Source organism: Oryx dammah, unplaced genomic scaffold, assembly GCF_014754425.2.
Source record: "Oryx dammah isolate SB20612 unplaced genomic scaffold, SCBI_Odam_1.1 HiC_scaffold_25, whole genome shotgun sequence".
In the NCBI taxonomy this organism is placed as follows: Eukaryota; Metazoa; Chordata; class Mammalia; order Artiodactyla; family Bovidae; genus Oryx; species Oryx dammah.
In genome coordinates this window covers 29,165,037-29,189,056 of record NW_024070209.1, presented here as the reverse complement: position 1 = coordinate 29,189,056, position 24,020 = coordinate 29,165,037, and the positions used below count along the sequence as shown (strand labels likewise).

Genomic DNA, 24,020 nt, shown 5'->3' with positions numbered 1-24,020 from the left:
GCGTCTGGCCTCTGCAGAGACACCCAATCAGCATCCAGCACTGAGACTCGGTGGGTGGGAGTGCACCCCGACAACCAATCATAATCGGACGCGGCCCAGCTTCCCGCGCACGCTGGTGACTCTGTATAATGCGCATGCGTAAGCCTAGGTCGCGCGCCGACCCTGGCAGACGCCCATCGTTGAAAGAGTTAGTTCTCCGGGTTTTCTGGGCTGTACAGGTGTGGGCACCAGGTGGAGGACTAGCTAGATGAAGAGGTCAGGTGGGAGGTTCCGGCTGATTTTGAGTTTATTATGTACCCGTAAGCAAGAAAGTGAAATCAAAAAGAAACTTGAAAGCAAGGAAAAACTAGCCTTCTTATCACAGTATTTTTTTTTAACTTATGCCCCTCTCCTTCCAGCTGCCTCCGTTTTCTTTTTTAAGCAAACTCCATCCAGCCAATACTTCACTCCTTGATTGATTCATTCATTCAAAAACAGAAAACTTGCTTTGCTCCAGACATAGGATCTGAGGATTAGTAAAGATAAGAGAAAAATCACAGTCTTTGTTGAGCTTACATTCTAATGAATGGATTCAGATAATATACTAAGTAAACTTATAGTTTGACTTCCCTGGTGGCTCAGATGGTAAAGCCCAGGTTCGATACCTGGGTTGGAGGATCTGGAGAAGGAAATGGCAACCCACTCCAGTATTCCTGCCTGGAGAATCTCAGAGATGGAGGAGCCTGGTAGGCTACCGTCCATGGGGTCGCAAAGAGTAGGACAGGACTGAGCGACTTCACTTCACAAACTTACATACAGTACGGCTTCCCTGGTGGCCCACTGGTAAAAGAATCCTCCTGGTGATGTAGGAGACGTTGGTTCGATCCGTGGGTGGGGAAGATCCCTTGGAGAAGAAAATCGCAACCCACTCCGGTATTCTTGCTTGGGAAATCCAGTGACAGAGGATCCACGGGGTCGGAAAAGAGTTGCACACGACTTAGCAACTAAAACAGCAGCAAACTTATAGTAAGTAAACTGTTAGAAGTGTTTAGGTGTAAAGGACAGGGTGGGGAGGGTTGTTTTTTGTTTGTTCGTTTGTTTGTTTGAGCAAAGACTTGAAGGAAAGAGGTCAGGATACATCCTGCACAGTTACCTGCCTAACAAAAGGTATTGCACTCTCCTGTTTGATCACCCTTCCCCCATGAAAGCTGCCCCAAACCCTGTATCAAAGCTGCACAATTACCCCCGGGGGCTTTTCGAAGGTGCTCCTGGGCCCCACCCCCACCTAATGGGTTGGAATTTCTGAAGGTGTGTTACTGGAATCTTTTAAGAAAGCTCCCTGGAAATTCTTGACTATCAGCTCGGTTTAGAAACCACTGACCCACATGTTAAAATTCAAATAGTTTCAGAAGAAGAGAAAGTTTGAGCTATCAGACTGCTGACTACATCTTCTACTTGGTGAAGTGTTCTCTGCTTTCACACGAGCTCTTCCGGCTGCAGAAATAAACTTCCTCTTACTTTTCAATATCTAACACAAACTTGTCAAGAAGCCCATTCCGTCCAGCTGTAATTAGTTATCTTCTGAAGTTCAGTTCAGTCCCTCAGTCTTGTCTGACTCTGCAACCCCATGGACTGCAGCACGCCAGGCTTCCCTGTCCATCACCAACTCCCGGAGCTTGCTCAAACTCATGTCCATCCTGCCATCTTCTCATCTGTCGTCCCCTTCTCCTCCTGCCTTCAATCTTTCCCTTATTCATATTCATACCCATATTATATTTGCTGCATTGTTTTAGAAATTTCTGTTTACCTGTCTCTTACCAAACACTTGGAAAGAACACAGATGAGTATTATATTTATTTATAGTTAATGATAATGGCCAATGTTATCAGCATTTTATTAACTTTTCTTTATTTTTACGTTTTAATTTTTGCAACTCTAAGCGTTAAGAACTATTGTTATTCTTATTTTACAATGAGGAAACTGAAACTAGGAAATGTGAAGTAGCTTACCCCAAAATCCAGAACTAATAGTAAGTGATTGAGCTAGAGTTCAGTCTCCAGATTCTGTAAGTTTAACTATCTATGTGCCAGAGAGCCTGGCACATATGAGGAACACAGGAAATGTCTGTAAATGAATGAACTGTGTATCACAACAACCACTCCTTTTTGATAACCTTAGCCTAAGTGCCATCCATCTCTCCCCTTTCCCCATATGCATTATAAATAGTGAGTGCAGAGGAAGGCAACATGATAATAATAACCTCCAAGGGTGATGTCAGGATTAAATGAGATAATAGCTTTGAAAATATTTTGTTTTTTAAAAAGCCTTTCCACTGTTTATCATCACATTTCCCCCCACCCAGACTATATCTTTCACTTATTCATTGAATTATGTTATTTGTGTATCAGTTGAGGGCTTCCCTTGTAGCTCAGTCAGTAAAGAATCTGCCTGCAGTGCAGGAGACCAGGGTTTGATCCCTGGGTTGGGAAGATCTCCTAGAGAAGGAAATGGCAACCCATTCCAGTATCCTTGCCTGGAAAATCTCATGGACAGAGGAGCCTGGTGGGCTGCAGTCCATGGGGTTGCAAAGAGTTGGGCACGACTGACAGACTGACACTTACTGGTTGATTTTAATGGGCATAAAGTCTAGAAATTCATCTACAAGGCTATCAGCCTTGGCAGAGGATGATAACCTTTCACCAGACTTTAAAGATAGCTAATGATTTCAGAGACTCTTTGTATCCAGACTAATAACAATGATCCAGAGGACTTTTTTCCCTCCAAAACATCTGCAAGAAGAGGGACCTTTAAATTACCCTGCCTACAGACAAGCTTGAAGTAATACTTTGAAATGTGTTTGTAGTCAATTTGCCTAATAAGTTGGGTTCTTTTCTTTTGGTTTGTTGGGGTTTTTTGGTTTGTTTTTTATGGCATGCCATGTGGCTTACAGGATCTCAGTTACCTGACCAGGGACTAAACCCCAGGCCATGGCAGTGAAAGCCCAGAATTCTAACCATTAGGCCACCAGTAAACTCTCTTAAGAAATTGTTTTAACAGCATCTTTTCTTTAAAGCCTTGTGCACAGATTAAATATTTATGATAATTTTGAAAAGTGAAAGTCGCTCAGTCGTGTCCGACTCTTTGCAACCCCATGGATTATACAGTCCATGGAATTCTCCAGGCCAGAATACTAGAGTGAGTAGCCTTTCCCTTCTCCAGGGGATCTTCCCAACTCAGGGATCGAACCCAGGTCTCCTGAATTGCAGGCAGATTCTTTACCAGCTGAGCCCTAAGGAAGCCCAAGAATACTGGAATGGGTAGCCTATCCCTTCTCCAGGGAATCTTCCTGACCCAGGAATTGAACGGGGTCTCCTGCATTGCAGGCTGATTCCTTACCAACTGAGCTATGAGGAAAGCTGATAATTTTGAAAGTTATGTGAAATAGTGTATCTTACAGAAATTTTATATATTTTCTAGCCCCACTTAGGAAACTATGAGTTTCTGAAAATAACAGATGAGGGATTTTGCAAAAGTATAGCTGGAAGACATCATATGCTTGATAGGGTGCAGTACTGGTGGCTCAGAGGGTAAAGAATCTGCCTGTAATGCAGGAGACCTGGATTTGATCCCTGGGTTGAGAAGATCCCCTGGAGAAGGAAATGGCAACACACTCCAGTATTTTTGCCTGGAAAATTCCATGGATAGACGAGCCAGCAGGCCACAGTCCATGGGGTCACAAAGTGTCAGACAGGACTAAGCAACTAACATACACAATAAAACCATTACCCCAAATGGTTTTTACTTTTCTCATATTTATCAAATTCATAATAACTATTACTTATTTATAGTCAGAATAAGTGTTGGACAAAAAAGCACATACACCTAACAAAGAGGCTCTTCAAAGAAGTAGTAAGATTTTTAAACAACCAAAAATAGAGAAATGTTTAGTAAATTTTTACGCGTTTAACTTAATGTTGAAAGTAAATTATTGTCAGTTCAGTTTTCTATGATAATATGCCCATGAGAAATTCAACACCAATTTTGCCACCACTCTAGTTTCTAAAATTTTTGTAATTTGGTTGTGTTATCCCATTATTAAAAAGAGACAGTAAGTGAAGCGCTGTCAACCATGTCACTGCAGTTTCAGAGAAAGGAGGATTTAAAAGGGCCCTTGGAGCTGAGTATTAAGACATCTTTTTCTTTTTTTAAACAGCTTTATGAAAGCATAATTTACATACTGCACAATTCATCCATTTAAAGTATATAACTCAATGAAAGTATTAGTCACTCAGTTGTGTTCGACTCTTTGCAACTCCATGGACTATAGCCCTTGAGGCTCCTCTGTCCATGTAATTCTCAAGGCAAGAATACTAGAGTGGGTCGTCATTCCCTTCTCCAGGGGATCATCCTGACCCAGGGATCGAACCAGGGTCTCCTGCATTGCAGGCAGATTCTTTACCATCCGAGCCACCAGGGAAGCCCTGCCCTGGTGTCTCAATGATTTGGGGTATACTAACAGGATTGTATAACCATAACTGGACTTCCCAGGTGGTGCTAGTGGTAAAGAACCCGCCTGCCAATGCAGGAGACACAGGAAACGCGGGTTCAGTCCCTGGGTAGAGAAGATCCCTTGGAGGAGGGCATGGCAGCCTACTCCAGGATTCTTGTCTGGAGAACTCCATAGACAGAGGAGCCGGATGGGCTATACTCCATAGGATCACAAAGAGTCAGACACAACTGAAGCAGCTTAGCACACAGGCAGGCATAACCATAATTACAATCTAATTTTAGAATATTTTGTCCCTCCAAAAAGGAACTGCACCAATTAGCAGTCACTCCCTATTGCCCTTCCTAGCTCCTGGCAACCACAGATCAACTTTCTGTCCCTATAATTTTGCCTTTTCTGGGCATTGCATGTAAATGGAATCATACAAGACAGGATGTTTAGTGACGGGCTCCTTTCACTAAGCATAATGTTTGAAGTTCATTCACATCATATGTGTCACTCCTTTTTATTACCAAATAATATATCATTCGGAGAAGGCGATGGCACCCCACTCCAGTACTCTCGCCTGGAAAATCCCATGGACGAAGGAGCATGGTGGGCTGCAGTCCATGGGGTCTCGAAGAGTCTGACTCGACTGAGCGACTTCCCTTTCACTTTTCACTTTCATGCATTGGAAAAGGAAATGGCAACCCACTCCAGTGTTCTTGCCTGGAAAATCCCAGGGATGGGGGAGCCTGGTGGGCTGCCGTGTATGGGGTCACACAGAGTCGGACAGGACTGAAACGACTTAGCAGCAATATATCATTGTATGACTATACCACATTTTTTCTATTTATTCATCAGTCAGTGGACATTTGGATTGTTTCCACATTTTGGCCATCATGAATAATGCTGCTATGAATGTTCGTTTATAAGTTCTTATTTGGACATATGTCCATTTTTATTTCTATTGGATATATACCTAAGAGTGGGATTGCTGGATCACACTTTTTAATGTATGTTTAATTGTAGTCCTTATGGTAAACTATAACCCGAATGTTTAACCTGCTATGTTTAACATCTTGAGGAATTGCAAAACTGTTTTCCAAAATGCCTGAAACATTTTACATTCTCTTCAGCAGTGTATAAGGGTTCTAACTTTACCACATCCTCACCCACACTTGTTCCTGTCTGTCTTTTTGATTCTAGCCATCTTAGCGGGTATGAATGGTATCTTATTGTGGATTTGATTTTCATTTCCTTAATGACTAATGATATTGAGGATCTTTTCATGTGCTCTGTATCTTCTTCTGAAAAAATATTGGGAAATTATATATATGACAAAGGATTTGTATCCAGAATATATAGAGAAATCTTACATCTCAATAATAGATAAATAACCCAATGTAAATGTAGGCGAAGAATCTGAAGAAGTCTGTTTTTCAGAAAGCTCTTTGTTTGGTTGATATAGGCAACAGAGACTCTGTGGTTTGAAAACACAACGTATTATTTCTATTTAAGAAGCTTGATAAAAGGAAAAGAGATAGGAATGGCAGCTTCAGGGTCAGTGGGAATTGTTAGCAGGCAGGGGCATGTTTTAGGATGATCGGAAATAACTGAAATTATGTTTTGTCTACAGAATATGTTGTGTTTATTGAGGAGGGAAAACTGTCTCTTTACTCTCTTAAGTTTAGTGACTGGGAGAATGTGAGTTTGAGTTAAACTAACAATAGACAGATTAACGGGGGAAAAGGCACAATTTTTATAAATATATACATGCACAGAAGTTCACATAAATACAAATATCAAAGAATCGGTTGTATATATATGTGTGTATATATATATATATATCCTCAAGGTCTTATATATTCTTTTAACAAAGGAGAGAGGATTTGTCCTTCCAGAGATGATATGTTTTCAGGAAGTAACCACGAAATATATAGGAGAACTAATGGAGGATAGGGTTACTGTAGTAGGGCCTGGTTATGCAAACTCATCTCAGTGTCAACTCTCCATCTCTGGTTCAAAGGATGATTCAAGGGGAAGCACCTTCACAAAGGGAAATTTATGTCCTGATTTCAGGCAGATAAGAGGTGGGTGAAGAATTTTTTCTGCATCTGTTGATTGTCATTTGCCTTTGGCAAAAAGAACCCTTACACCAAAGTGGCATATTTGGAGGTAGCATATCCTAACCTCCTTTGTGTTGAAAGAAGTAGAAAGAGCTGAGGCTAAAGTGTTAAGAAAGCCATCATGAAGGGATCTTAAGCTGGGCCTTGACTAAGTAGAGGATACTAGGATACTGCAGATGTAAGAAACAACGTAAGACTATAACCTTTAAAAATTGTGAATCACTGTGGTACACCCGAAACTTAGGTAACATTTTACATCAGCTATACCTCAATTTAAAAAAAAAAAAAGATATGGTCAAGCCCAAGCAAAGTATAAAAGGACCTGGGAACAGGAACATTTGAGGAATGGAAAGAAAAATTTTGTATATAGCAAAGTTGGATATATTGGAGTATAATGGGAAATAAAATATATTTTGACTGTTTGTGTTGTTCTGGGAATAATACACAGGAAAGACTGGGAGTGAAGAGAGCTTTGTATTAAGTAGAATTACACCTAGGCAAGTGGTAAAGTTGTGGAATGGAGACAAAGGAGGGACCAAGGAAGGCCAGGCAGAGTGACCGTAGCTAGAGGACTGGATGCCATTCGGGGACCACTCCTGTGAATGCCATTGGTCTCACCCCATCACTGCCCATGAGAGTTTTCTCAACTGTTTTCCCTTTTTGTCACAAGATTTCAAGTCCTAGGTAGGGATGCCTGTGCCCTAGATGCTTAGGGCAGAGGAAACATCACTGCTCTTAAACTTCTGCAGAGGGAGGTGAAGAATTGGCTCCCACCAATACCATACACAGGAGAATTCTCCCCAAATGGAAGAGGGGATGGGATGCTGGGCAGCCAAAAGGGGAAGGATCGCCCAGTGCAGGGACAGACTGGAGGAGGAAGGGGTAGAAAAATGCTGTGATCAACTTTAGGCAAATCATTCTGGGAGCAATGTAGCATTCGGGCTAGAGAGGGAATAGATTGGTGGCAAAGTGTGTGTGTTAGTCACTCAGTCATGTCTGACTCTTTGTGACCCCATGGATTGGGGCCTGTCAGGCTCCTCCATCTATGTGATCGTCCAGACAAGAATACTGGAGTGGGTTGCCATTCCATTCTCCAGGGGGATATTCCTGACCCAGGGATCAAATCTGGGTCTCCCAAATTGCAGGCCGACTCTTTACCATCTGAGCCACTGATCTGGGCTAGAGAGGGAATAGACTGGTGGCAAAGAGATCAGTATAAATGTGTTAAGGGAAGGCAGATTGGAGGTAGACTTATTCCTGAGGAAGAATCTCAGGTACTGATGACCAAAACAATGGAGAAGGTAAGAGAGAAAGAAGAATTTAGGACTTGTTACATGGTGACAATGTCACTAACTGATTCTGAGGATATAAGTGATGCACTAAGTTTTTGGAGGAAGGTGATGAGGTCATTGGCACTCCAAGTGGCACTAGTGGAAAAGAATCTGCCTGCCAATGCAGGTGATACAAGAGACCTGGGATCCATCCCTGAGTCGGGAAGATCCTCTGGAGAAGGAAATAGCAACCCATTCCAGCATTCTTCCTTGGGAAATCCCATGGACAGAGGAGCCTGGTGGGCTACAGTCCATGGGGCTGCAAGAGTTGGACAGGACTTAGCAACTAAACAAGCTCAATTTGCCTTTTGTGCCTGCTCTGAAGCTGTCAGAAGAGGGCGCTGGAGCAACATTGCAAGAGGAAAGGGTATTGTTTCCCTTGTGGCACCCTCCACTTCCCCCCGCTGCCCAGCTGTGGCAGCACCCAGGGATTCTGCAGCCCTGGGCAGCTGATGGCAGCTTCCCTGAGCACCGCCCCCCACACCCCACCTGTAAAAGTCAGCTTTGTACAGTGCCTTAGGTGTCAGATCTTTCCCTTAGCATCCTAGAACAAGAGTCAACAAACTTCTGTAAAGGGCCAGAGTAGTGAGGCTTTACTTTCCATTAAGGTCAGCCTGTCACAATTAGCTGCCCTTGTAGTGAAAAACAGTCATACTCAACACATGAACAAGTGAGTGTAGCAGTGCTCCAGTAACTTTGTGGACACTTAAATTTTTATTCCATGTAATATTTTACACTATTTTACATATAGTGAAATATCCTTTCCATTTTTCTTTAACCGGTTAAAAATGCAAAAACCATTTCTAGCTCCCAGTTTTGAAAACAGGTGATAGACCAGGCTGCAGGCTGTAGTTTGATGACTCGTGTTCTTGAGGACAAATTTTTCCAGTAAATTCCAAAAGAGATTTTCGACAAGTTCTGCCAGTGCAACACCACAGGAACTTCTCTGCTCTTCATCAGCCCTCTCCCAGGTCTAAACTCCAGCCCAGGGTGTATACGGTTTCTTCCCTGGGTGCGGTCTCAGAGCTAGGGTAATGGCTGTTCCTTTTATCTATTTTCATATTTGTCTGCTATTTGTCTTTAAAGTTCTCATTACTTTCGAGGACTGATTTTTGTTGCCGCATAACAAATTATGACAAATTTAGCATCTTAATAAACATTTATGACTTCACTTTCTGAGAAAGGAGTCCAAGCATAGTGTCTTTTTATCAGGGTCTCAAGACTGCAGTGAAAATGTCACCAGGGTGCAATCTCATCAAGAGCTGTAGTCCTCTTCTGAGGTCGTTTGAGAATTCACTTCCATGGTTGAGCAACTGAGGCCCTCAGCAGCCACGGTTGCCCAGCCATTTCCTGATAGGCGACTCTCTCCAAAACATGGCAGTCTGCTTTACAGTTAACAAGAGAGTACATCTATTTCCGCTTTTTGTCTCCTACTTGTAGACATTCTTTTGTAATCTCCCTTTTGAGTCAAGTGAAGAGGGATCATAACTGCATCTGGAAAATCCCTTCACCTTCGTCATGTAACTGAATCTCGGAGTTATCACCTTATCATATCACAGATCCTGCCCACACTCCAAGGGAAGGAATTATATAGAGCATATATATCATGGGTAAGAAATCTTAGGGGCCATCCTAGAATTCTGCCTACTACGGAAGGGATAAAAATCCTAGGTAAATGCTTAAATACAGCTTTAAAAATTTTCTTTTCATAGTATTTTCAAAAGTTTCTTATCAAAAAGCAAAGTATTTCAGGATACTTTAACTTCATATAAAATGTGTTTGTACCATAATTATTCTGTTGAAAAACTGGTGCTTCTAATACAACCAACCATGGAATTCACGTTCCACAACACTGTCCATAAATGCAGCCTTAAGGTATTAGTTTGCCAAAATGCCACTTTGTCTGAAATAGAATCTTAGATGGATTCAGAATAAAATTGCTTGTTTTTTCTGTGAAGTTATACATTATTAATTTTATATTGAGTATACATGATTATCTGGAGGAGGAAATGGTAACCCACTTAGCACGCATACAAGCACACATCCGTGATTATAAGGACTCATGCAAATTCTAATTTGTAGCTAGCATTGAGAGCATTTCTTAACCTATTATCTTATGTGTATACTATGAAATTTGATTCAGTGTGATTCAAAAGTTAGGAAACATTTTTTTAATGTTTATTTCATAGTACATAAAAAAAGTCTGTATGTACAAGACTCAAAGTAAATAGGAAAGCAGCTATTGAATCACAAATGGACAAGACAGTAGTCATTCAGACTACTGTGGAAGCATATTTAATGCACGCCCTTCAATGGGTTTTAGATCTGTATCTATAGGACACTTGTAGTCAAATTTTAAGATTGGTAAAGTCAATTTCAAACTGTTTATATTTTGAGAACAGGTTTAACTAGTACAAACATATGATGTTAACTAACAACACAACAGTGGTCTTCAAAGATCTTCTCTTTGCCCCATGAGCATGTTTATAATCTGAGTCTGTTTACTAATTTCCCTTCTTGTAGTTATTCTTCAAACTAGTGTTATGCATTGAGTTCCCTATGCATCTCACCCATCTCCTTTATCTGAAATAGAGGGGGAAAAAGAAAAGAAAATTTAATAATTTTTCAATTTTTTGTTCACTCTGAAAATAGCTTAAAAAACAAAAAGCAAGAAAATTCTCTTCCACATTTATGACATTTAAAATTTTTTAAAAAGTGTACTACAAGGAAATATACATTGAATACATGATCCAAATTGCTTTTTAGTGATAAGATGGCCAGTCAGAGAGAAGTGGAAGGTAAGCTAAATATCTAAGGTAGAACCATTTTCTATTATCAGTCTTTTTTATGGGTAAGGGACTTGAACTTTAAAATTAAATGATTTTTGTCTCAGGTTGCAAAATTAATTGTAGACAGAACCAAGACAAGGTAATGACAACTACTCCAGATGGCAAACATCTTGCTGTGTGGCAAGCGTGGGACTGACACTTTTTAATCCTTACAAAGGGTCTGTACTATCATCCCATCTTACAGATAAAGGAAACATGGAGGCTTAAAGGAAGTTAAACAACTCACCCAGCTATTAAGTGGTCAGAATTCAATATAATCTGGTCTGTACTGTGAGACTCTCCCTAAGATCCTAAGGTCTACACTGTAGGGACTCAAGTGTAGTTGAGATCCATTAGTGTCTGGAAGGTATAGTGATTATGAGGAATAAGAGATTAAACAAGGGCCTTTTAATTAAATAACCCACTTACCTCAGCTTTCTCATACTTTGTCATGCTTTTCTTTCTGGACACAACCTAAGTGGAAGAAAAATGATTACTATTTGAGGACTGCTACCCAAACAAAAAGTTAGTCTAAATTGACATATATACTTTTAATGAACACAATTCTGATCTGAACAAATTTAATTTTAAAATCCATAGATACCGTTTTTTAAATGCATCAAGAAAACAATGAACAATCTTCAATGAAATTTAACAGCCTAGTGTTCACTCTTCCACATCTTGTTCCATCCTAATACGAATATAACATGTATGCATGTAAGTTTTGGGGGTCTAAAAATGGGACCATGCGATATGATTTCCCTCTTTACAAAGCCTGTATCCACATCACAGGAATTCTTCCAGATGAAAAGCTATGGATAGAACTCTTTCTCTTTAGTAGCCGTTTTATTCCACAGCATGGATGCCCCAGAGTTTACTTATCCATTCTCCTCTGGATGTATACTCAGGCTCTTTCCAGATTAACCCTTACTAGCAACATAATAAATGACCTTGACCATGCTTCCTTATTACTTGTGCTTTTATTTCTGTAGGACAATTAGATTCCTATGATCAACCTTTCATGTATTTATTTGCCGTCTGGAATTCCTTTTCTATAAATTGTCTGCTCACACCTATTACCATTTCTTTCTTTAGTTTCATCAGTTTGTAAGAACTCTTTATATATTATGCATAATAACATTTTTTTGTTTTATTCATAGTGAATATTTTCCCTGAGCCTATCATTGATATACATATTTTTTTTTCACTTTACAGCATCTCTGCCATACAAAATACTTAATTTCAATGAAATCAAATATATGACTTCCTTCATGGACTCCAGATTTCCCACCTTACTTGATTTCTTTTACTACAAGGTTGTACAAACATTTCATAAATTAATTTTGAGACTTATTTTACTCTATAACATTTTGAACTATAACCCATCCAGAATTTGTGTTTGAACACAAGTTAACTGGCCCACTCCTTTTGTGCTGCTGTGCTTCAGAAGGTGCTATTCACACACAGTTGAGCAATGTGGCCAGCTCTGGTGGGGTGAAATAGGAATCCATCTTTTGTTTTCTTCCAGATGGATAGCAAAAAATGTAAGCTGTCGTATACCCTCAAATCTGTCTTTATTCTGTCACATTGGTAAGATTTCCTTACGTATCTACAACAAACCCTGCTTCTTCAGGTGATATGGTCTTCTTCTGAAGCACTGCTAAGTTCAGTTTACTACTCTTTTATTTAAACTGTGGCTTCATGTTTATCTCTTTTAATTCTTTTTTATGTTAACATTGTGTTTCAGTGTTAACATGTGTCCACAATGTGTTCAATGAAATGCAGTTTCATCTCACTGAACGGTTTGTAAATTCAGATTATTTTGCACTTAACCTGAGCACAAAGGCAAGAGTGTTAAATTGTACTCCTGTGTGCAGTGAGGACAACTAAAGGACACTGGCTACTCACTGGCAACATAACCGACCTGTGAAGGGCTCAGCTACAAGCTTTTCTCAGATCAGCATCCTTTCTTGCTTTATAAGGCTGACTATTTTACAAAAAGGGACCAGAAATACAACAGATTCATTCAGCATAAAGGAGTACACAAATGAAGATTTTGTTTCATTAACTTATTTTGGAACATGGTTGGGGCTCTTTCATACTATCACCATTTCTTGAAAGAAAAGATCCTTAAATGAAATTTTACTTGTTCCAAACTCACCAGCACAATGATTCCAGCAATAATTGCCACTACCACAACCACAATGACGGCAATAATACCAGCTTGTAGACCCTGCATTGAAAATTCAGGTGGTTTTTCATCAACATAGTAAATTGAAGTTCGACCAGGATCCAGATCCAGTAGTTCCCCATTTACTTTCAGGTCCATCCTTTTGGAATTGAACAAGGATTCATCTTTAACCTATATTGAGGAGAAAAGCAATTTAAAATAGTTAAGAAAAACCTACCACGGCCATGAATTATGTGCCAATTATGTACCAAAAGAACTGCTGCCAAGAATCTTTATGGTTTTGGTGATAACAGTCTCACCCATTGAAATAAAAAAAAAAAAAACTTTATGACAGGAAATTTCCAAACATATATAAAAGTAAAAATTATAGTATAATGAGGTCCATATACCTATTACTGAGGTTCAATAATATAAACACAGGGCCAGTCTTATCTATTCTTCCTTCTCTCCCAACCCTCTAGCCTCCCCTTGGCCTGGGTACTTTTTTGGTTTTCTTGGCTACACTGCACAGTTTGTGAGATCTTAGTTCCATGACCAGAGATTGAACTTGGGCCCTTGGCAGTGAAAGCAGAATCCTAACCACTGGATGGCCAGGTAATTCCCTAGCCTGGTTATTTTGAAGTGAATCCCAAATTTCATCCGAAAATAGCTCACTTTAGTATATTCAAGTTTAAACACACATTTTAATCCTACCAATTAAACAGGAATTTTTACAGAATCTCTTGTTCATAGAAATTATAGTAGAGAAGACTAGACTCACAAGCTAAATAACTGCCAAAGAGGTAACAAGAATCATAAGAGAGAAGATATTCTAGGCATAACAATTTGATAAAAAGGCATAAATATATGAACAAGTAAAAGGTATAAGAAAGGTGCATGTGAACAAAAAAGAGGACAAAGTTAATTGCCACATGAGAACCACTTGGAGAATATTTATTCATAATGGTTGATCTAAAAGAGAAACAGATGAAAGACATTTCTAAAACAGGGATAAAATAAGAAAGATTATACTCACATCTTTTTCAAAATAATAAGCCACATCAGCAATATCCACATCATTCTGAGTTTTCTGAGAAGAATTTTGTACCAGATCAATAGTGATAACATCATTCTCATACTGGGGGGGGGGGGGAGTAAAAAATAGAAATTATTCTTACTATAACAAAATATGAAAATATGAAAATATCATTGTTCAACAATCAGAATATTCAGTGTTTGATTGTCTGTAACCTGCATATGCTGGTGTTTCTTGTCATTAGTGGATAATTTGGTTTATCATTAACAATAAATCAAAATCTTTGGAAGGTTTTAAATCAATCCAAGGGACAGAATAAAACAGCAATGCAAACAAAGATAATTATAGTTTTTTTTTCAAAAGAGAATTCTTTTCCTGAAAAGATTTTGAACAAGATATTAAAGTACCTCACTTACTAAAATGCTAAAGAAATGCAATCCAAAAGCATTTACCATGTTCTGCTTTTAGGAAGGAAAAAAACATATCCCTACCAAAAAGTCTTTTAAAAAATGGTATCAATTTTTTGCCTTGAAAGAATTCCATCACACTATTCGAGCATTTTTCAACCAGAGTTGAACGAGTTAAGGAAGGGCTAACTGGTTAAAGACTAGCTCCTGAAACCAAAGAAAACAGGACTAAGTAGCATCCTAAAGTAAGTAGTCAATCCTAAAGCAACCAGTCAGTCCTAAAGGAAATCCTGAATATTCACTGGAAGGACTGATGCTGAAGCTGAAGCTCCAATACTTTGGCCACCTGATGTGAAGAGCGACTCACTGGAGAAGACCCTGATGCTGGAAAAGATTGAGGGCAGGAGGAGAAGGGGGTGACAGAGGATGAGATGGTTGGATGGCATCACTGACTCAGCAGACATGAGTGTGAGCAGACTCCAGTCAATAATGAAGGACAGGGAAGCCTGGCCTGCTGCAGTCCATGGGGTCGCAGAGAATCAGACGCAACCGAACAACAATAAAAACAAAAGTAAATATTGCCAAAAGCAACCAGAGAGAAAGATTTTCCAAGGTAAAAAGACTGGCATGTGCTGGGGAAACTAAGAGACACTACCTTTTCTGTAAGGGTAAACTGAGGTTTTTCAAGAGTATGGAAGAAAAGCAATAACAGGGGATTCTTTAGATTAAGAGCCCAGGGCTTACAGTGTTATTCAAATATAGTTCAACCACTATGAAAAATCATACCCAAACCAAACTGTCCAACCAACTCTCTGTTAAAGCCCATCTGCTTAAAAAAAAAAAAAAAAAATTTACCAGAATATTTGTGATATATTTTGGATCCAGTTGATAACGACCTGTGATTACCTCCTTGAGTGCACTGTAAATAGAAAAAAAATTATGCCATTTTGCAACTATCATCAAAATAATCCATATTCCAAAAATAATAATTCACATTGATGCAAACACTGTTGAGTTCTAGTTTTAATAGAAACAGGACATTTACACAGTATCCAAGTACCTGCCCACAGATTATATTAATTACAAAGAGAAAAATGGTAACTCCACAGAGGAGAAACCTGGTGGACCCCGACCACAGTTAACATCACTAGTGAAGGCACAAGCTGAACTTGTGTGCCTCCCAGTGTGAAGTACTGAGAAGAACACAAGGTCATTGTAAGTAGTTTTTTATCAAATATGCATTACTTGTATTTAATTATGAGGAAACATGAGACCAATCCAAAATTGAGGGCAGTCTATAAAATAATTTGGTCATACTCTTCAAAAATATCAATGTCATGGTTTATAATTTGAGTATTAAAATTTTCAATTTTACTGGAAAGACAAAGGCCAAAGCAGTGTTCCATATTTAAAGAGACTGAACGGTCATAACAATTAAATGCATGATCATAGACTGGGTTCTGAGTTAGAAGGGAAAAATTTGCCACAAAAAATATTGGGAAAACTAGAAAAATGTGGTTTAATGTTAAATTTCCTGAATTTGATAACTGTACAGTGATTATGTCAGAGAATGCCTTTTTTTCCCAAGGAAAAGATACACTATAGTATTTAGGGACCAGGATGCATGTTATCTAGAATTTGCTCTCAAATGGTTCTGCAGAAATAATATTTATACACATTCAGATCGATACAGAAAGTACACACACATGCATACTCATAAAATATAGCAAAATCTTCACTGGTGAATCTGAGCAAAGGTTACTGTGTAAGAATCAGTACAATTCTTGTACCTCTATCTTTTAAAGTTAAAAAATATTATTTATATTATCCTATTTTTCAGAAATATGAAAAAGTAATAAGACTTTATCTAATGGTGTAAGATGGAAGATTTAAGTATCAACTATACAAATATAATGCATTTAATAGCACTTACGACTGCAAACTTTGAAGATCATAAGGTTTTTCCCTTGTTTTGTGTTTTAGTTCAATGATGATCCAGCTATAAAGAGACAGAATTGATTAAACGTAACAACTCTGCCTTTTATATTATTTTCCTAATAAGCTTATACCAAAATTCCCATAAGGGATTACAAGGAAATTAACAGAAAAAGGATCTATACTATAGATATGCCCTTCATTTCTTCCCTGGCCCTCAGACATTGTTTATAAAGATCTCAGCCATTCTAACATAGACCTTCTGGCCACCACAGTCAAGATCATATAAAGCCAAGGCTTAGCTGGTCATGTTGGGCCACATTCAAGTGAAAAGACAAAAGGGCACTGAGAGAAAACAGAACAGTGGCCACAGGCCTCCAGAAGACAGAAGTGGAGAGAGGGCCTGCGTTGGCCAGGATAACTTTCCAGTCTCAGTCTGTCCCAATAAAATCTTTTTGGCTTAAACTAGCTGGAGTGTGTTTCCATTCCTCTTCATTACACAATCCCTAAAACAACTATATCTCACTTTAAAATACAATAAATAAGCAAATATATGAGTAGCTTAAATTGTTCATGTACACTGAACACCAATGCAACTTTAAAATACTGAACAGTGTTAAGTAAAAATATATAAGCAAAAGGAAAAACATTTAAAAATAAGATATAATACATTGCTAATAAATTCACAGAAGATCTCTGGAAGGTTATGGCATGTGACATGAATTCTACAGAAGTAAACTGAGCAACTAGGGGGTTGAGATGGGATAGGATTGAGATGGGATTGTCACTGCCCACTCTTTTCTATCTTTTGAATTCTAAATGACAAAATCATGTTACATATTCAAAAGTACATTTAATTAAATGAATTCAAAAAGCATGAAAACAAGTAATAGAGAGGCAGCCCAACTCACTAGGTCCTCACTGGCTCGGAGCAGGAGATTTCACTGTCCTTATCGGTTCTTCTGACCCCAGCAGTGTTCACACACCAGCACGTGGAGGTGCCGTTGCACTGCTTGGCTTTAAAGAGCCCTTTGTCGTCACACTCGGGATCATAAAGCCCGTCATTATTCTGGATGGCGCCCTCTGGTTTCCGTCTTCTCCCAGACTTTGAGTGACTCATTTCTGCCTTCATCACCAAGCATTTAGTAGCCACTGAAAGGAAAGTATCATCCCAAACTGAAAAATAACTGCAGTTTTGTGTTTAAAGAAAAAATTTAATTTACTCCAAATTCCCAGGGCCAAAGATTATTACAGATTTTTATAAGTTTTCATGTTCACTTTCTAAATCGTAAGAAACTTCAAAGATGAGATAACGTTGACAAAATAGCATGATTCAGATTTGAGCCAATTAAACACTTCCACCTCAAGACATATCAATTAAAGAAGTATAAATTTATACTTGGGAGAATGGCATTGAAACATGTATACTATCATGGAAGAAACGAATCGCTAGTCTACGTTCAATACAGGATATAGGATGCTTGGGGCTGGTGCATGGGGATGATCCAGAGAGATGATATGGGGTGGGAGGTGGGAGGGGGATTCAGGATTGGGAACTCATGTACACCCATGGTGGATTCATGTCAATGTATGGCAAAACCAATACAGTATTGTAAAATAAAGTAAAGATAAAATTTAAAATATGCACAATAAAAAAAAATAAGTATAAATCAAATAAAACTTAAAGACAATGAGGATATTCTACTCACATTTTGTGCAAATGACGGAATGTTGAGTACCAACTGAAGTACACTGGCACTGACCGAGCGTGTTCACAGAGCAGTTTGTGGTCAGTTTGTAGTTTTCACACACACATCCTGGTGGGGGGAAAAATCCACTTTAAAAATGAGGATGCAACTATCAACTCTGATGTTGAATCAGCTAAGTTATGTTCTGACAATAATCCCCAAGTTATGGGACACACCTTAAAGAGTGGTCCTGAATGTTTAACTTTTCAGCTACAATTAAAGTGGCTGACACAATGCTAAATAGAAGTCTAATTTGCATGCTTTCCTACTTTCCTTTTTTAAACCAAGAATAAACCCTCCAAACATCATATTCGGCTTTGCCTTCATGATACTCCCAGACTCAGCTTCTTCCCTCCTGTCCTGCTAAACACTCACCTGCTGGTCATGACTCTTCCTCAAAATCAACAACACATTACGATATTTAAAATAATCAATAAGGACCTACTGTATAGCACAGGAACTCAGTATTTTTTTAATAACCTATATGGGAAAAGAATCTGAAAAAATGGATATATGTACCTGTATAACTGAACCACTTTGCTATATACCTGAAACTAATATGTTATAAATCAACTAGATCCCTATATAAAGTAAAAATTAAGTTTAAAATGCCAATTCTAGGATCTATGAATAACTCATATTACTTCCCTCTTCCCACCCTTTAATTAATAAGAGATACTTCTGAGACTTAATTGAAACGTACTCAATCCCTGGACAATTTTGTGTCTTGGAAAAATTATATTTTCAATTGAATTGGGAGGTACCTCTTTCCTAACTAAATTAAATCCTAGTATCTGATTTTGAAGTGCTATTAAGCAGCCCATCCTGGATACTGATGTCAGTTTAATATTTATATTTTTTACTATCTCAAAAGCTCATTTTAACTTCAAACTGACAAGTCCATTTAATTTCTTTTATTAGTCTAGATAAGAGAGTGCGAGATTATAAACAAACACTAACAGGCTGAAGAACTGATATATTGAAACTTCATATCTCAAGTTGTCTTTAATTTTTCCCTGTTTATAATCAATATGAACCACCTATATAATCTGTCCATCACTAAACTCAGTATTGGGGTCACAAAAATAAAGTCTAGTGGCTGTCCTCAAGGAGTTAAAAATCTTACACTGCACTATGCTATATACCTGCTCAGAGAACAAAGTTACGCCTCAGTTCAGTTCCGTTCAGTCGCTCAGTCGTGTCCAACTCTTTGCGACCCCATGAATTGCAGCACGGCAGAAAAAGGAGAGTGAAAAAGTTGGCTTAAAGCTCAATATTCAGAAAGTTATGCTTAAACATAGTGAAATTTTAAAATGACAATTAGGCACACACTTTCTGAACATACTCCTACAGCAGCTGTTACCACTTTAAAGCAATTTGTGTTGGTCCTGCCGCAGGGCATGCGGAATCTTAGTTCCCCAACCTGAGGTCCTACCCAGAGCCTTCTGCAGTGGAAGCATTAAGTCTTAATCGCTGGACCGCCAGGGAATTCCCACTATAAAGCAATTTAAAATTAAGTATTTATTCTCAGACTGAACTTGAAATAACATGAGTTGATTAAACTGCATTATTTTGAAAGTATAATGAATTAGGCCGAACCCTGTTGGTGAGACTATAAAAATAAAAGCCTTTCCAGAAATCTGGTTAAACGACACCTCACTGCTAGCCACCACCTTACAAATAAATCAAGAGATGGCGGCCAAGATGTTTATTCCAGAGTAAGAAAACCTGGAATCAAATTACACGTCCAAGATTAGGATAATGATGCGACTTCCCGGCTATAGATTGTTTTATATCATTTTAATCGTGTTTTTCAAGACTAAAGAAGAGGGAAAACTGAATACAATGTGGGGGTTGAGGACGGAGGGGATCAAGACCTAAACAATGTGTTTAGGTTTAGGGTAATGTTTAGAGCAAAGTCTGAAAGAAAAATATATCTAATTATTAATTACAGGATTCTTTTAAAATGGTGGCATTATTGCTTTGTTTTAACTCTTTACGATTACCGATATAGCTGGATTTGCTACAATAAACTTGGCATTACTTACAGAATCCTTAAAGAGAAAATATCCCTACACCGGGCAGTCAGGGCCCAGGAGGACGCCCCGTCCCCCGCCCCCCCTCCTCCCCCGCCCCCCCGCACAGGTGCAGAGCGGCCCCAGCGGCCTCGCCGCAGTCACCGGCGCCCGCCTGAGACACATCCGGGGCCCGCCGCAGGTGCCCGCGGAGGGGCGGGGCCGAAGGCCGCCGCGGCAGGGTCCCCTCCCGGTCCGGGCAGGTTTCCGCCGCGACAAAACCTCAAGTGCGCAGGGGCCGGAGGAGGTGGGCGCGCCGAGGCGGCGGCGAACGCGGCCGCTCAGTTCCTCACTGGTCCCTCCGCCCCGGCCCTGGGCCATTTTCCCAGAGAGGCGAGCAGAGCGCCAAGCGAGGCTGCTCCCTCCCGCCGCGCGAGTGGGCGCCTTCCCGCCACCTCCCACCCTCAGGGGGCCTGGGCAGCCCCGCGCCGTCCATCTCCAGGCGGGCAAGCGCGGCCCCTTCCCCGCAGTCTACGTCTAGGGCACCGAGGACCGCCACCACCGCGGCCCCCGCCCCGCCCCCCGGTCCTCCTAGCCCCACGACTCCGCTCCTCACCTTCCTGGGCTGCGGCCACCGCCGCCGTCGCCGCGGCGACCAGGAGCCCGAAAGCGAGGACCTGGGGGGGCGCCATGCTGCGCGCGCCGAGGACCAGGGCGCTAGAGCGCGAGGGCGCCAGGCGGGTCGAGGGCTGCCGCGAGGACGAGCGGACAGAGGAGGTCGTCGCAAGCCACTGGCCGGCCGGACGGCGTGAGGCGTGGGACGCGCGGGTCCGCGTCGAGAGGACTGCAGCGAGGTGTTTGGGGGTCAGACGACGGTGCTGGCCGGCCGACGGACTGCGCGATTTGGGCGCGCGGTAGAGCGGAGCAGACCTGCTCGACCTGGAAGCCCCGCCCCCGGCCCCGCCCCGGTCTCTGCCCGCGGCGGCTCACCTCCGCCGGCCGGTTCTCCGCGATGTCACCGCCGGGGGGCGGGGGCAGGGAACAGATCCCCTCCCCTCCCCCACCCGGGACGCGGCCGTTGGGATTCCAGCCTCTTCCCAGGTGTGCGCCCGGTCCGCCCGGTCCCCGCCGCCTCCGGGTGCCTCCTCCCGCGGCGGCCGGTGAGGTGGGACGGGTGGGACCCTGGAGAAAGGTGGGAAATCCTGACCCTTCTTTTTCACCAGTGAGAGCACCACTCTGAAAGCTCGAAGAAATGGGGTCTGGAGGAAACAGTGAGGGGGCGGGGAGGAGGAAGGTGGACGGCGAAATGGAATACAAAGAGAAGCGGGAGAGCCGTCCCAACCTCCCTAAAAAGACCTCTGACTTTACCTGGCGGTTCAGTTGTAGGCCTGGGAAGCGAAAAAAAGAAAAACAAATCTCCCTAGCTCTCAGGATGACAAACTCGTGTTCCTTATAATTATTCTCAATGTCTTTTCCATTTCTTATAAGCTTTTTTTAGCATTTGAAGGTTTAAAAGAAGGTGTTCCCTTAGAGGGGAATGCTGGAAACTGAAATTATCTGGGTCGATTAATATTAGAGAACAATGCTGGTAAGTATTGCAAACATATAGAGAAGTAGAAACAAAGGACAATTATTTCAGCGCAAATAATTCAAATTACAAGCTGTTGTTACACAAAATAATTGTTGTGACGTGAAACTTTTAATAACTATTAAAGTATTAAGTGTATTTCATGTTATTTTTGTTAGCTGCAATATCATTATGACCTATTTTTAAGTCTTTTTTCCAGCTTAAATTATCGAAGAGTTCAAAAGAGGAAAAGTGAAAAGGCAATTTAAAGATTCAACTAGTTTTGATTAATTTTTACAAATATATATAAAATCATGGATTATGCTTTTATTGAACAATAATTTAAGTGTGTTGTGAACCTGGTGGGCTACACTCCTTAGGGTCACAAAAGAGTCGGACAAGGCTTAGGGACTAAACAACAACTCTCCTAACTTTCCTAATGTAAATAATTACATTGTTGAAATAAATACCAATATAATGTGAATTTTACTGGGACATTAAGTTATTTAATTATTTGATCATTGACATCCTAAGGAAATCCTATCAGTGTTTTAAATCTGAAAATCTGAACTAGACCTGAGTTCTGAAACTTTGTGATCTTTTCAAAAATTTCTTCAAATGAAAAGACTATTACTATCAGGAACAACTATCAACCAGATTTTTGTTATCTTCTGCATTTGGGCTGTTTCAGGAAGTTACACACCGCCAGCCCCCAAACTACACACACTTTTCCCAAGAATAACTGGTTATTGTGGCTTTGTTTGCAAAATATTCCATTGCCAAGTCTGAATCTGTTATCTACCTGATCCAGAAAAATCAAATCTTTTAAAAGCTTGACAGCTGTTTATTAAATGTTCATTTCATTAAAGTGAATTGAGTATTCATGACTATTAAATAAATGACAAAATACCACAGTAATCTGACTTGTAGTATTTGAATATACATCCAAGATATTGTTTCTTTTTATGGCTCTTAACTCATTCTCAATTTGTCACTGCTCAAAATTGCTCTCGTTTTATACTTTGCGAATTTTTTGTAGCTTCAGTGCTGTATTTAAGAACATTTCTTAATAGTTTCATACACAAGTATACTCTTTAAATTATTCTTAATTTTTACAGGTGTTGCTTTTTAATTTTCACAGTAGTCAGTTTGATATCTAATATTTGACTAAGAAAAATATGACTTAAAATTTATATCTAAACTTTTCTGACAAAACTCACAGCCCATCAGTTAAGAATCCAATTTAAAAAACCAACATCAAAGACAAAGAATGGATAGAAAAAGAAACTGGTTAAGAAAGATATAATGGGTAGTGCAAAATATTGCCATGATAGGGGTTTGGGTTGTGACTTTCCCTTGAAATAAAAAAGATAACGATAAATATAGTTTTGGAGAAAAGTTAGTATCCTGTTCTTTAAAAACAAGGGTGCTGTTTAAGAGAATTACTCATTTTATACTCAATATTCTATAGTACAGTTTCTTCACAAAGATTTTAGAGTGTGTGTGTGTGTGTGTGTGTGTGTGTGTGTGTGTAAAATTTAATGAAACCTAAAATGGGATGAATGTTTTCCTTGTAGATGGCTAGTGCAGGGGTCTCCAAGCTCCAGGATCTCATGCCTGGTGATCTGAGGTGGAGCTGATGTAACAATAATAGAAATAAAGTGCACAATAAATGTAACACACTTGAATCATCACGGAACTACACCCCCACCCCTGTCGGTGGAAAAGTTGTCTTTCATGAAACCAGTGTCTGGTGCCAAAGAGGTTGGGGACTGCTGAGCTAGAGGAAAGTGTAATGTCTAGATATTTGCTATAAAGGGCTAGTAATTCTCAAAATTTTAGTTATTTCATGAGCAATGCATTAGTAGAAAGCAAAAATACATGACAGAATGATGAAAGCTCTTTCTGACCACTCATTAGTGAATCACTCTCTCTCCTAGATAATACTCATTAACAGTCTGGTAGTCATACAACTGAACACAGCAATTCATACAACTGTATTCTTCATACATTACTTCTCATATATACTAAATGGTTTCATAGAATGTACTCTGCAGAATGGAGGATATTACTTAGTTTGGTTTAGGTTTATAAAAATAGTCTGTATAATTCAGAGTCCACTTTAATACATGTACATAATTATTTGTATAATTTTGATCAAGCATCATTATATTTGTCATTTCAAAAGTTGACTTTGTCTCCAAAGCAGAACGCTTGACCCTTAGTCGTAAAGCCCTTTCTGTATCTTTCTACCCTTGAAACCATTTTATAAAATATAAAACACTACATAATAAGTACTTAGTACACTATTTAGTGGGCTATCCAGGTGGTGCAGTGGTAAAGAATCTGTCTGCCAATGCAGGAGACAAGGGTTTGATCTTTGGGTCAG

General features: G+C 39.9%; 1 protein-coding gene across 1 annotated transcript; it reads right to left on the bottom strand.

The window, feature by feature from the left end:
- Positions 1-8,602: 8,602 nt before the first annotated feature.
- EPCAM (epithelial cell adhesion molecule) lies at positions 8,603-21,036 on the bottom strand. Its single transcript, XM_040224747.1, has 9 exons — positions 20,681-21,036; positions 18,011-18,118; positions 17,213-17,453; positions 16,300-16,365; positions 15,222-15,285; positions 13,960-14,061; positions 12,915-13,115; positions 11,183-11,227; positions 8,603-10,508 (listed from the first exon to the last, which is right to left on the bottom strand). Exons 1-9 carry the CDS (start codon positions 20,754-20,756, stop codon positions 10,467-10,469), a joined length of 945 nt encoding a protein of 314 aa, XP_040080681.1. The 5' UTR covers positions 20,757-21,036; the 3' UTR covers positions 8,603-10,466.
- Positions 21,037-24,020: the final 2,984 nt, after the last annotated feature.

What these genes read in the sequence shown, in the direction of transcription:
- EPCAM (XM_040224747.1), bottom strand. Translation starts at nt 20,756, where the DNA reads ATGGCGCCCCCCCAGGTCCTCGCTTTCGGGCTCCTGGTCGCCGCGGCG. An exon ending in TTCCGTCATTTGCACAAAAT is followed by an intron (nt 17,454 to 18,010) that starts GTGAGTAGAATA and finishes CTTTCCTTTCAG; the next exon opens with TGGCTACTAAATGCTTGGTG. An exon ending in TCCGAGCCAGTGAGGACCTA is followed by an intron (nt 16,366 to 17,212) that starts GTGAGTTGGGCT and finishes GTCTCTTTATAG; the next exon opens with CTGGATCATCATTGAACTAA.